Source organism: Lycorma delicatula, chromosome 1 (assembly GCF_047948215.1).
Source record: "Lycorma delicatula isolate Av1 chromosome 1, ASM4794821v1, whole genome shotgun sequence".
Taxonomy (NCBI): Eukaryota; Metazoa; Arthropoda; class Insecta; order Hemiptera; family Fulgoridae; genus Lycorma; species Lycorma delicatula.
Window position 1 is genome coordinate 192897936 of NC_134455.1, and position 14416 is coordinate 192912351.

The window sequence follows — 14416 nt, forward strand, 5'->3', positions numbered from 1 at the left end:
TTCAAAATAAAAAATGTTCCAAGCCCTTAGAAGGTTATAATTGTTTGTAAAATGCCTACCTTTCAATCTTCTCCTGTCATAATTATACAGGAAAGTTTCATCACCTGCCACAATACCGTTCACATGGGGAGATTTCCCATTTTCAAACTTTTTCAGTATTTCACAGGACCATGAAGCACAATGTGCCATCTAATTGTTAGTCAAGTTATGAGGCACTCAAAGGGTACAACGCTTTCTAATTTAAAGATGATCTCACAGATTTGCACTTAACTACTGATGCATTAATGTCCAAGGACACCTCTTTTTCATGGTAGGTCATATGCCTGTCTGTCTCAAGCATTTTTCGTACGGCAGCAATGTTTCCCTCAGTCACAGACAAAGATGATTGACTAGACCTTGGATCATCCCAAGGCCAAAATTTTTTCTTAAAAATTTAGTACAATCCAAATATTGTTGTATGATGAGGAAAATCCTCTCCAAGCCCAAGAGTCACTTCCTCTAAAGTGATCAACACTTAACCCACATGAAAAATTACCTGGGATTCAATTTTCGTCCATGACAACATCACTGTCTCTTTTCATTAACCCAGTTAAAACGCAAATGATTGTGACTAGAGCGGCTACAGTGCAGGTTCGGACCTGTCTAAATTTGTGCTAACTTGTAACTGCCTGTGATAATCCATTCTGTCATATTGCAAAACTTTTCTAGTGCCTTTGTACTGTTTCAGCTTCACTAACACCTGTTGTAATCTTGGCCTCGAGTATAAAGTTTTTCTAAATATGTGACTTGTAGTCTAGTATAATTTCAGAGGTGTGGATGGTACAGGTTAATTATGTCTTAATAATGTTATGGGACTACCAAGTTTAAATTTTAGTATTTGTGAAGGTAATGCAACCAATTCCTGAGACTAGAAGTTTTTTAGGATATTCAACATAATCATCTGTATTTAAATTGGTGTCAATCAGTTTATAGATAAGTTCCTCCTCTGTTAAATTATGGCAAAACCAGTTTATTAACAAAATTTACTGTATAATATTTTATTGTCAGTATTTATTTTCATAAAACCAATAAGCTGTTTTAGATTTCAGTTTTTGAATGCTTTTTCATAGATACTATGGAATAAGTGAGTTAAAATTTTTCAACATATTCTGTTCACTGATGGTAGTAAATAAATTTATATTTTCATACATGCTGTCTCCTATGAGTGCAGACATTCAGATAAAAATTATATTTATCGGAAAAAATAGATTATCTTCATGTTTATTTTGGGGGAAAATACTTACACAAGAGGCTAGATTTAGGAAGATTTCAGGAAGCTTCAATATCATTAGCTATTGTGTATCTTGGAATGATCGGTAGGGTCTGATGAAGATTTCCACATAATATTGTGGTTATTCCTCCCATTACCAGATTCTTGTTGCACATATCCTGTAAAGTATGGTCAAGAGATTCTAGAGACTTTTTGTAGACTATTGTACATTTATTATCTCAAGCTTCATTTGATATGGCTTTAAAGTCTGTGACAAATTTGCTTTAATGTCTTCAATATTCTCAAAAAGGCACCCTTTCATCACTGATTTTAATTTTGGAAATAAGAAAAAATTGCAAGGAGCCTGGTCTGATGAGTAGGGAGGCTGTCATCTGATTTTTGGCACAAAACTGATGAATTGACAAAGCTAAGTGCAGGCGCATTGTCGTGGTGAAGGAACCATGAGTTGTCTCACCACAACTCCAGTCTCTTTTTGCAGAATTTTTACATAACCGTTGTAGAATGCCTTGTTACTACACATGGTTCACTGTTTCAACATGAGGCAAGAATTCAAAATGCGCACAATTCCATTAAAATCGAAAAAACAGAGAGAATCACTTTGACACTGGATTGAGACTGATGTGCTTTCTTTGGGCTTGGAGATCCTTTGCCAATCATTGGGATGATTTGTCTCAATGTCGTAGCTGTGAACCCAGCTTTTGTCTCCTATTATGATCCTTTGCTTGAATGTTTCGTCATCATTGGCTCGTTCAAGAAGTTTCTGACAAACATTCACTTGATGTTCTTTTTGCTGTTTGGCCATCAAACAAGGAACTTTCCTGCAACTTTATGCATGTTCATTTTTTCAGTTAAAATGTCATTGCATGATCCAATCAAGATGGTAACCTCTTCTACAAGTTCTCTGTCAGTCAATGCGCGATTTGTATGCACCAGTTTGTTGATTTTCTGAACGTGGGTGTCATTAGTTGAAGTCAAAGGCCTTCCTGGTTGAGAGTCATCTTCAATAGACTGATGACCACTTTTAAATCATGAAAACCATTTGTAACATTGCATATGACCCAGAGCATCATCTTTGTAAGCATGTTTCAAAAGTTGAAATGTTTTTGTGAACGTTTTCCCCAGTTTCATACAAAATATGAGTTTTATTAGTTTTTTTTTTTATAGCCTTCAGATCATTTATATTTATCCTGGACTTTTTTTGGTTAGAAATTTTGTAATTTAATAACAGTATGACAAAAAGATCTAGTAAGGCTGAGATCTACAAACTATTGATTCGCTGAGGCAATTATTCCAGTGCTTACCATTTTCTATCAAGTCGAGGGCATCACCAGCTTCTCAGAATATTTTGTGTGTAACACAAAACACCATTAACTGTTGTTTTTAAATGACTGACATTGATCCCTCATCATTATGCATTAAAATTTGTAAATACTATTATAAACTTAATTTTAATAATGTTTGTAATTATTAATGTTTTTTCTAAAACTATTGAAATTTGAGATGTTGGACTAGAAAAGTCAAAACAATTAATTTAGCCAAAATATAAAATAAAATAGGTGTCTAATTTTAATCTTTTTTTCACTGCTGTGTAATCAGTGGTCTCTTATTATTATGCATTATTATTAATATTATCATGTGGTTTGTATATTATGTTAATTGTAATATATATAAATATTGATTTTATGTTGATGAAGTTAGAGAATATAAATTTAGAAATTGTAGAGTAATTCTGATACTATCTTTTTTAAAATAATAGTCTGATTACACTGGTCAACATGATTTTTATTTCATGAGTACCAACAGGTGTATGTAATGAAGTTTTTTATCCTGTTTTCAAATATGTATTTGGAATATTTCCATTACCCACAGTTTTTTTGTTATTTTAATTTTTTTAAATATTTTAAAACATTTTTTCGTCCATTTATCCATTGTCAAGTAAAAGCTCCTAGAGCATTGTAAATATGATGGAACCAAATGAGCAAACTCAAAGGGTAGCGTTGCTACTGTTGTGCAGGTTCAGACAAGTATAGACATGTATAAACATAATCTAGTGTAGCACACATTCATCAGAATGATGCCAGTTGTGAGATAGTAGTGAACCAGTAAACACATCATTGGGGACTGAATTATTGTGTATTACAAATTTACAACTTTATTCCTTTTAATTAGTTGTTAGTTACAAAATGCAGTTGGTTTAAATCATCCTAACAATTTTTATTATGTATGTGGTGAAGTGTTGCTCAAGTTCCAAAGGTGAAACCGTACTCCATTAGTAAAAAGTGTTATGAACTTTATTTTGGATGTAAAGTCGGGGATCAAACAAGGGCCTGGGCCCTACATACCTGTTTATCATGTTCTAGGCTTCTCACTGCATGGAAAAATGGCACACACCAAATGCCATTTGCTATCCCTATGATTTTGAGGGAACCCAAAGATCACTCTTCTGACTTTTATTTCTGCTTAACAAACATTAAAGGGATTACGTCAAAATCAAAACATACAGTGGTGTATTCTAACTTGCAATCTGCAATAAGACCACTTGCAATCTCATTTACTGACTCAAGAAAATCTTAACGATCTCATATGATATTTAAAGTTATCCAAAAAACAGTCTGAAGTGCTTCCTTCGTGGCTAAAAGGATGTAATCTTCTTCAAATGAATACAAGGATATGTACTTATTCTAATTGTAATTATGAATTTAAAGACTATTCTTCTGAAGGAAATGGCTTAGTGTTTTGTAATGGCATTTCTTCTCTTATTGAGACACTTTGTAATGAACATTACCCAACAGAATGGCACTTGCTCATTGATTCCTCTAAAGTTAGTTTAAAAGCTGTGCTTCTGCATAATGGCAATAAATCCCCATCAGTACCTGTGGCACACTCAGCTAGTATGAAAGAAACTTATGAAAATTTTAAATTTATTTTGGAAAAGCTTCAATAGCCTATGCAATATATGGGAATATTTGTGGTGATTTGAAGATAATTGTACGTATTCATGGTCTGCAGCTTAATTACACAAAGTAATGTTGTTTTTTGTGTGAATGGGATAGTAGGGACAGAAAAAGCCATTTTATTAGAAAAGAATGGCCTAATTGCAAATCACTCATTTCTGAACAGAAAAATGACTCTTGTGTAATCCTTAAAATATGTATATATACTTCCATTAAATATCAGACTAGGATTAATGAAGAATTTTGTCAAGGACATGGACAATACTCCTCCTGGTTTCATGTACTAAACAGAAGTTTCTTAAAATTTGTGATGCAGAAATTAATGAAGGAATATTTTGTGGGTCCACAAATACGATCACTGCATGATGAAAAGTTTGAGGAACTATTTAATCCACTGGAGAAAGCAGCTTGGCAAGCATTCAAAAATGTTACTCAAGTGTTTTTTTTTAATCGAAAGGTGGAAAATTACCGTGATATTGTCAACGATCTTATAACATCTTATAAAAATTTGGGTTGTAATATGAATATGTCCTTAAGATTACACTTCCTGGAAAATCTTGGCACAGTGAGCGATGAGCACGGGGAACACTGTGCATAAAAATGGAATCCTAATATGCTGGCCAATTATTGTTGGATCATGCTCCACAAGCTAAATATAGCAGAAAATCGTAATTTCTTACTTTCTAGATGAGTCAGATGTTTGAATATTGCATAGTTAAGAATGCAAAAAATATTAAAATGTTTGAAATTATAAATGTCTGTCTCTTGGAAACTTTGCATGATGGGAAAAAACCAATATCATATTTGAATTCAGGAGAATAAATGCTATCAAAATCACATATTTTTCTTCCTGAGACGAAAAAACATTCTCTGTTGTTCCCCAGTATTATAGCACAATAAAAATCAAACTTATATGAAATAGGATTTATAAAACGATTGTTTACAAATAAATACGCAGGTTCACAAAATATAGTAGTGTAGACTACATGACATTAACAGTTGTGCAATGATAAAGAGTCTACATATATATCCTATGGTGCAGCAACTACAATTTCTAAACTTCCTTCTCTTCATTTTCTGATTAGACAATTAATAAAAGTAAATATATAAAAAAAATGTTAAAATTACAATAAACAATGAACAATCTTCGCAAAGTATAAACACAATTTGAAGTTAACAATTGAATTAAGTGGTCTTGAAAACTTGTTTTATTACTACTGTGAATTTTTTGTTTTTGCACTTTGATTGCTTTTAACTTGAAAACAAGTGTATTTATGAAGAAACATATTTTGCAATTTTTTTCTGTAAAATTTTACATTAAAATTATGTATCACATGTCCACCTTCCTATTTAAAAAAAAAAAAATGTTTGATTCAATGTGGTGGATCCAAGATGGTGGACAAAAATTTCAAACACTGTGAGGTAGTAAGTATGTAACTATTTAGATCTGCAGTTGTTTTTACCTCCTAGTATCCTCAGATTTGAAATGTGAAGCCATTTCCATGTTTTAATATCACCCTGCATACTTACCAATAACATTTTGGTAAGATATTTTGGGAAATAATGAAGATACAAGCATAAAAGCCAACACCTATATGGCTGGCTCACAGCATTTTTTGCTGTGGTTTTACAGAATGACTTACTTAGTATTTTGACATCAAAAGAGTTTTTTAAATTTTGTTTCCAATTTCATTTTTCTTTTTCACTCCTTTTTAAAATATTTTATTGGTGACTTTTTGAAATGTTTTTGTAAAACTGTTTTTTATTGCTGTTAAAAATTTGTTTCAATAATACCATATCTGAGGACAGAGATATCTTTTATTCAAGGGGTTACTATCACTGAAAACCAGAACCTCCTGAAATCTGGTGAGGATAAAAATATAATTCCATACTTTAACATATATGTTGCATGTTTTAGAAACTTGTTTTGTCAACGTTATTAAGCTTGAAAATTGCACATAAAAAATTAGAGTTAAAAAAACTATGTTTTTCTAAAATAATAAAAACAAAATAGATTTCATTTGGTATTTATTATATGTCTTTAACTTGATTTTAAAGGTACAACAGGTCAAACTGGTATTCTTTCCATTTACCAACTTATTAGTTTTGATCATTTTAGTTTTCTCAGAAATATATATCCTCAGTAAATATTAATCACACAACGATAATAAAGAAATATTTATAAAATAAAATATGAGGTTCCAACAACAATTTTTTATAAGTTTAATTACTGACTTAGTATCTGGTTTAAATCAGATATTATTTATTATTTTAAAAAAATATATATATTTTCTTTGTAAACTACAGATTGGTTATTTTGCATGAAAAACATATGTAATAAAGTGCAATGCTACGTGGGATTTATGGAAAGCATTTACATAATTAACCTGAAAAACTAGATGAAAAACATAAAATAAGACAAAACAAATTTTTCAGATATATCAAATAGCAAACAGAAAACATAAATCGGGATTAAAAAACTTAAGTAAGACGGTTGTAAAAATCCATTGTAAATCTTAGAAAAAAAAAGATAAAAAAAGCAATAAGGTGTATTTATACTCATTAATAATAATTATTAAAAAAAATAAGCGATTCAGTAACTTTAAATTATTTTTTCAAATATGTTTATTTATTCAATGCTCAATCTATTGATATAACATTATTAGACTTCTGGCCTTCCAGTAAAATGTTACTTCACACATATTTCTTTAATCAATCAGTTCTTTACATACTCTTAAATATCTGCAGTTCATAATTGAACCTTCACATCTATAGATTACATATCCGATTTCTTCAGCAGCTTAGATAAGTTCAGCCTGACTTCAATGTTGAATGTACATAATGGGCATTCTGAAAATTTGAGAGGTTCTATCTACAAAAAGAAACAAATTCCTGCCTTATTTCCTTGACCTGCTGTATAAAACCCTTTTGTGTTTTTAAACGACATTTATGTTGAGCATATCTATGCTAGTAATCATCAAAAGACAGTCTAGTTAATTTCTCATTCTGAAGAATCATTAATCATTCTGTTTCCAGGCCAATAGTAGATTATTCGTAGCAGTTTGCAATGCCAGGATTGGTGTTGTTTTCACAGCCCAAGTTGTAAGTCATATGGCCTGATATTGCCGCTGTTCTACTTCAGTCACGTTTGCCGATGTCAGCACCCCATTACCTTTATGGAAAGAGAGGTGTAATATAAACCTTGTATGTTAAGTATGGTAATATAATCCTTGTGTGTCTATAAGACAAGATCTAACCATCAGATGTATCTTCTCTCAAAATCTCGTCAGGTTGCAGACAAAAAAGATTGATGATTGAGTTTAGGATTATTAAAAGTATGGATCTTTGTGAAATGATTAAATTGGATGTTTGGGTAAAAAACAACATTTTTGAATATATGAATCGTACAACCCATCAAACAAGGTGTAGAATATCGATTTTATAAATGTAGATGATAAAAATTTAATTGTAGCTGATTTCAGTGCACATTTTCCTGGTATTGGATACCAAGACACTAACAGTGTTGGCAAGGCAATTCAAGACTATGTCAACAAACTGTGGGTAGCTCCTATATAATGCCACTGATATACCTATGTACTTGCACTACAGTGGATCCACAACAAATCCAGGTTTAACACTAATCACTAATGTCTTTTGCAGAGCAGAAAGAAAAATCACTGGAGAAGCAGGTTGTGGTCACTGCATGATATTTACTTGAGCATGGCTTGATGGGAGAGAAAGAGAATATGACCTCTCATAGAAACTAGGTGCAGCTGGAATTTAAGAAAATAAACTGGCAAAACTTTAAAACAGATCTGGAAGAAAAGCTAACTACAGACAGCTTTTATTTCATTGTAACATCTGCTGATAACAATGCCCAAAAACTATGCTACCTTATGCTGAAGGCGGCAAAAGGTAGGGTTCATGCACAGCATGAACCCTAGGGTAAGGTTTACAATTCTGAATGCAAGTCCTTTTCAAGATTCAGGAATGAAAGAGAGGAAGCTAGGAAGAAGGCAGAGAAAACCAAATTCATCCTGAATGTGGTTGAGTGGAGGTATAAGGCACCAGTAATGAGACAAGAAATGACTAAATCAAAAAAGGATAGCTTTTCCAAGTTTCTGGGCACTCTTTAACTATAATTTGGAGACAAGTCCAGCAAAGTTTCCAGATTTATATTTTCCTTGTACAGCAGCCAAGAATCATGGAAGCAGCCAGTCATTAGTGGCCAGAAGAAGATCTTTGGGGAGAGGGAACCTGCAAAATCACTTAAAACTCATTAAATGTCATTCCCAATTAAAACTTTAAGAAGAATATTTTGTAACATATAATAAATATAACATAGATTTATTTAGTGTACGAGCCAAAGTTTTATGCTTTACACTCAAAGTAATTAACTTTTTACAAAGCTTGTTGTTGAAAGTAATAACCGTTTAGCTATTTATTTACGACGGGTTAGCACACTAGTGGGACTCAACATCATTCAGTTAGTATTGCGTGCTGCAGTCAACCATTAACCATGCTTTTCTTACAGTCGTTGAAATCCAACTTCTACTTCTAGGATCATAAACAGAGATGAGTTGGGTTTATGACAACAATATAGAGACAAAGCAATGATCATCACAGTGTAAAAGCTCACAGTCAGCTAAACCAAAGAAGAGGCAGCAATCAGAAAAGAACAAATGCATGCTTGTCATATCTTTTAACATCAAAGGTGTTGTTCTCCAAGAATTTGTTGGATTGCTACCTTAAACTCAACTCATCTCTGTTTATGATACTAGAGATGGAAGTTGGATCATTGTTAGCCATGTCATGATGCTTATGACGCACACCAATATGCTACTGCTATTTACTGAGTGACAAGAGGTGAAGGATGATTGTAGCAACAACATGATGGTGTTTAAATTTTCAGTTAAAATCTTGGGTAGGTCCCTAAGCAATTCCAACGTTGTGATACATTAAGTTGTCTGTTCTGTGGTGGCCTTCATGGATGAGTACCTGAATTTTCTCTCCATTTTCATGTGATTGCTTATGAAAAGTCACCTGGATCACTTGATCAACTTCAAGTGATGTACTACTGGCCTTGAAACAAGCATTCCATTCAAAAACCTTTGACTTGATGAATCTTCTTTAAAGGCCTCATGAAGCATTTTGAAAGTGTCAGTAGGTGATTTACCAAGTTTCACATAAAATTTTATGCAAGTACATTGCTCAGATTTATTGGCTGTTGAACTGTTGTAATAAACAAGTTTATAAAATTGTATTTCTAGGGTGATTGTTAATGTTCTTCTTATATTATTAATTTTATAAACATTTTGTAATAGTGGGGAAGCAGATATGTGTTTTTATGCCAAGAACATTTTTCTAGAGAGGGATATATTATACATTAATATTTTTTAACAGAGGAATATATATTCTAAAGAGGAAGTTTATGTTTAACTAAATTAAAAAGATTAGTAAGAACAATTGAAGTAATTAAACTGTAACAAAAAATCTCACAGATAATCAAAAAATTTAATTAATTGAAAGCACAGCAATATTAATAAATTATATGATATTACATATGTAATTTTGTGTTATACAGAATTAAATAAAGTTAATCTTTTGTAATTGCAGCATCTTTGTATTAGCATGCGTTCTGTCGACATTCTTTTTATGATTAAAGATTGGTATTGATTTTCAGAAAGGCATGACAATGTCATAAATAGCAACCAACTGTACCTGTTCTATTATCAATAAAATTCTAATTTTTAATATTACTAAATAAGGTGTATTTAGTAATGAAACTGTTAGGAATTCATACGAGGAAGAGATTGTAGGACTAACCTGTAAAGGAAACTATGAAATTCGTTTGATATTTGAAATACTGAAGTATATTTCTTTCTGTATATTTTCTATATTACTTTCTCTTCCTGGCAAAAGTGTCTTTCCATCTTAATTTTTTTACCTTGGCTTCATTTTTTCATAATATTCTTCATTATGAGTTTGTCTTCCTTGAATTGTTTCCTCTTGTTCTTCTTATTTTTTCATCAATTGATTTTCTTTGCTGTGGTATTTTTAATACTTAATTAGGAAATACTTAATCACTATTCTTAATACTATAATTTATCTTATTAGGAAAATTATTTCTTATACGTTGCTTAATTTTTAGTTTAGTCAATGTATTACTTGATCCTAATGGACAACTAGTGTTCTAATAATATAACTCGTGTTTTCTTTTTGTAATGGAAGAGTCTTCAGTATGCTCAATGTCAAGTCAGTCAAGTGGGATGAGCGAGATGTCAGGAGGCAGTGGTAATATCCATAATAGGGATTTCAAAATGGTGTTAGACATGAAAGGTGGTCAGTCCCCAACAACTGTGCATCTTGTTGCACCTACTGTTCAAGAAAAAGCTGCGTGGATCAGTGACATTAGTCAGGTAACTATATTGATGCTGTGTACATTATGTTGAGTTTAAATTAAAATATATTAGCTGTTTATATATTCAACTAGTAAGGTCACTAATATACTTGAAAAATTTTAACATCATTGAATTTTTTAAGGGTAGTAGTGTAAGGATATATACATTACAGTATAATATACTTTCAAGAAGACTACCTCCTACAGAAGTATCAGATATTATTTTCATTTTGTAGTCATATAAAAATAATTCAAACATTTGTGATTTTAATTTGATTTGTTTTCTATGAATATTGTGTAATGATGTTAATATTTTCTATTTCATTTGTTATTTTTTTTTTTTAATAATAATGGTGTACTAAAAAGACACTTTGCAGTATATTCTTAAAATAAATATTAATATAATTTTTGTAATATTATTTAGTAATATATTACTTTAAATAATATTATTTTTAAATTCTGGGGATAAGAGTGGTTACACTTTTAATTTTATGTTTTCTTGTTTCAGTGTATGGATAATGTACATTTCAATGATCTGTTGCACAGTTCAATGTCAGATACATCTTCAGTTACAATGCCTCACTCTATTAAGAATGATCCAAAACTTTTTAAAGATGATGTTGATATACGTTTTAGTAGGACTCTTAATTCTTGTAAGGCAAGTTGTACTGTTAATTAATCTTGAATTTTTTCAAATGTTAAGTCAGTTAAAGATTAAATTTCTAATTTTATATACTGTGCATGCAATTAGTATTATTTTGTAGTTTTGTATTTTAAGTAGTAAAAACAACTAGGAGCTACTAAGAAGTAATCAGGATTTGATGAGTGTTGTTGAAGTTCACACAAACCAGGTTTAATTTTTCTTAGTGGAGGTGATGTATATGATGAACTTGTAAAATTTGCTTTTTGTTTAATATAATTTTTTTTACAGCCTTTTTATAAAACGATAATAGTTGTTTACAGTTCACAGATCATCTGTGTTTTAGCATGGAATTTTGTTTCTCATAATTTTTAGGTGACAACTTGTTGGTTGTTTGTCCATAAAAATTAATAACAAATAATAATGAAAAAATAGTTAAGTTACTGAGTTCTGATATTTAGTCTCAGTACTTAAGAACTGCAAAATGGTAGTTTAAGTGTTAAATAAATTTATTTTAGAAAATAATAAATTGTTATTAAATAATCCCTCCAAATTTATTTTAGAATGTTATATTGTTGTTTTCTAGAGTCTAAAAAGATCTTTTATAGATTTGTTTGTAAATAATTGTTTATTGTAAAAGAAACAAAAAACTCTTTTTTGTTGTATGAGGAGGAAAAAACTCTTCTAGCCACTATCCGCTCGCACAGACAGTAGTGTTTGTGCAGGTGTTTCACTGACTAAAAGACCATTCCCTGTTATCACATAGGAACTGGACTGGATCCAAGGCATGAACACCGTGGCCTATGCTATACATGTGAGTATTCAAATTTTGTAACCAGATTCAAAATAGCAGGATCTAGTGTTCCTGGGAGTCATTGGCAGACAGTGACGCAAGTGGGCCCAGCTGCCCACTCCCAAAAACTGGCCGTCTCTTACTACTTATCCACTAGTTTCTTCTTGATAGTCACTGTGATCATGTCCTCTATCAGGATCCAGTTCCTTCTTGACTGTAACATACAGGCCATAATATTATCAGCATTCAGCAGCCCCAAATGCTAACACTCGCTCCTTGGCTGTTCTCACTGTGGGCACTCAAATATCATATGCTCAATGGAACCCACCTGCCCGCAATAGATGCCCAGATCAGATTCCATCCACATGAATCTCTTCAGGTTAGAATTGAAACACCCATGCCCCATTAAGGATGGTCAATTCGTACCTCACCTCACCAAACTCTCTCTCCATCAAAGGTTTTATTTCTGGAAGCAGCTGTCTTGTCGAAATGCCTTTTATTAAGTTCTCCCATCCAGCTGCCATCTGTTTATCAGCAATTCCTGTGACCTTTTCTTTTCCATCCCCTCAGATCTTTCTTCCCGCTGACGTGCAAGAAGATCAGTCAGGGTGATGGCTGCCACCACCAACACTGCCTCTGTGGATATCATATGATATACATAAATTCTATATATACATATATTCTATATACGTAAATTCTCAATGCGAAACATGTCTTTAAGCTCTCCAACATAGAATGTACATGCTTCATCGCCAATCCTCTTGTCCAAACAGGGACCACGTAGAGATTGGCAGTATGAACAACGTGCATGTACAACCTTCGTTTTGCAAAACTAGGTCCAAAAGAGTTCGCCAAAAATTCTGGAGAGGGCTTTAGAACAGTAATATTGTACTGTTGTACTTCACTATCAGCTGAAAGCCTATTTTTCTTATTTCTAAATACAGATGATTTCAGTGGGATTAAATTAGTAACTAATACATGCCTAAAATGTTTATATGTTGTTTATAGGCTGAATCAACAGTTTACACTAATGATTACTAATGTTTGTTGTTCATCATTATAAAAATCCGTCAAGAATAAGTTAGTTTATTTATATTGTTGTGAAATATTATATGTAAAATTAGGTCTACTGTGTAATAATATTATCTTATAATCGAATTGATTGATTGTAATAAATAGATTGAATATTATTATTATTAATTAATAAATTAAAATATGTTTTCTAATATAATTTTATTTATTGCTTTCTTTTTTATTCTGTGTTAATAAAGTGCTTTTTAGGGTTCATCATAAAATATATATATATATATATATATATATACATAGGCGGAGCAGAGGAAACTCATATTTTTCATAACTGAACAACTTTGGTTGTTTCAATTATAAAAAAAAGTTTTGCATTAAATAATAATATTTTTATTGCATTTTTGAAATCAACATACCTTAACTAGGTTTGGAAAATAATGTTAATAAGATGACATCCTTCTTTTTGGACACAAATTCAGAGCCTCTCCGCAAAGCTCTGTATGGCTTTTTCCAACATTTCATTCAACACAACTTCAATTTCATGACGAATGGAAATTTTCAGGTCTTTGATTGTGTGTGGCCTGTTCATGTACAATCTTGATTTCAGATAGCCCCATGAAAAGAAGTCACAAATCAATAGATCGGGAGAGGGCCAAGAAACATCGCCAAATTGTGAAATAACATTTCTAGGAAACATTTGTCGAACCACTTCAATCGATGCCTTGTCATGTGAGCTATGGCACCATCCTGTTGGAACCACATTTCTCTCATGTTCACTCGATGCTTTTCCAGTTCTGAATGCAGGAAGTTGTTTAACATGTCGATGTAGCACACTGTTGTCACTGTAACTGCAGTTCCCCCTCTTCACAAATGTAAGGACCAACAATTCTTATTTTGGAGACACCGCACCACACTGTTACTTTTGAGCTGTGGAGAGGTTTTTGTTGTAGTTCACGTGAGTTCTTCGATGCCCAATACCGACATTCTGTACATTAACAGCCAGCCATCCAGATGGAAATTGCGCTTCCTCACTCATCATTGTTAGGGCATTTGCATCTTCCATAAGAATGGCATTCATTATGCCACAAAATTCTTTGCATTGCACAAAATCCCTTTCAGTTAGCTGCTGGATGATCATTATTTTGTGTGGGTGAAATTTGAGATCACCGTGCAAGATGTGTTGAAGTGAATGATGTGGTGTATCCAGCACTACAGCCTGTCACCTAGCAGATCATTTTGGACTAGCAAAAGCTGCCCTCCTCACTCTGTCTATGTTTTCCGGTGTTCGGACTGAACAGGACATGTCAGGTGGTTTTTTCTTCATCACAGATCC

At 32.2% G+C, this 14416-nt stretch overlaps 1 protein-coding gene across 1 annotated transcript in view; it reads left to right on the plus strand.

The window, feature by feature from the left end:
• Positions 1-14416, plus strand: part of LOC142317735 (ras-specific guanine nucleotide-releasing factor 1-like) — a 526102-nt gene that overhangs the window by 387170 nt on the left and 124516 nt on the right. Inside the window, exons 15-16 of the mRNA XM_075354282.1 lie at positions 10456-10643; positions 11133-11282. Of these exons, the coding sequence (XP_075210397.1) occupies positions 10456-10643; positions 11133-11282 (338 nt within the window). The remainder of the gene's footprint in view (positions 1-10455; positions 10644-11132; positions 11283-14416) is intronic.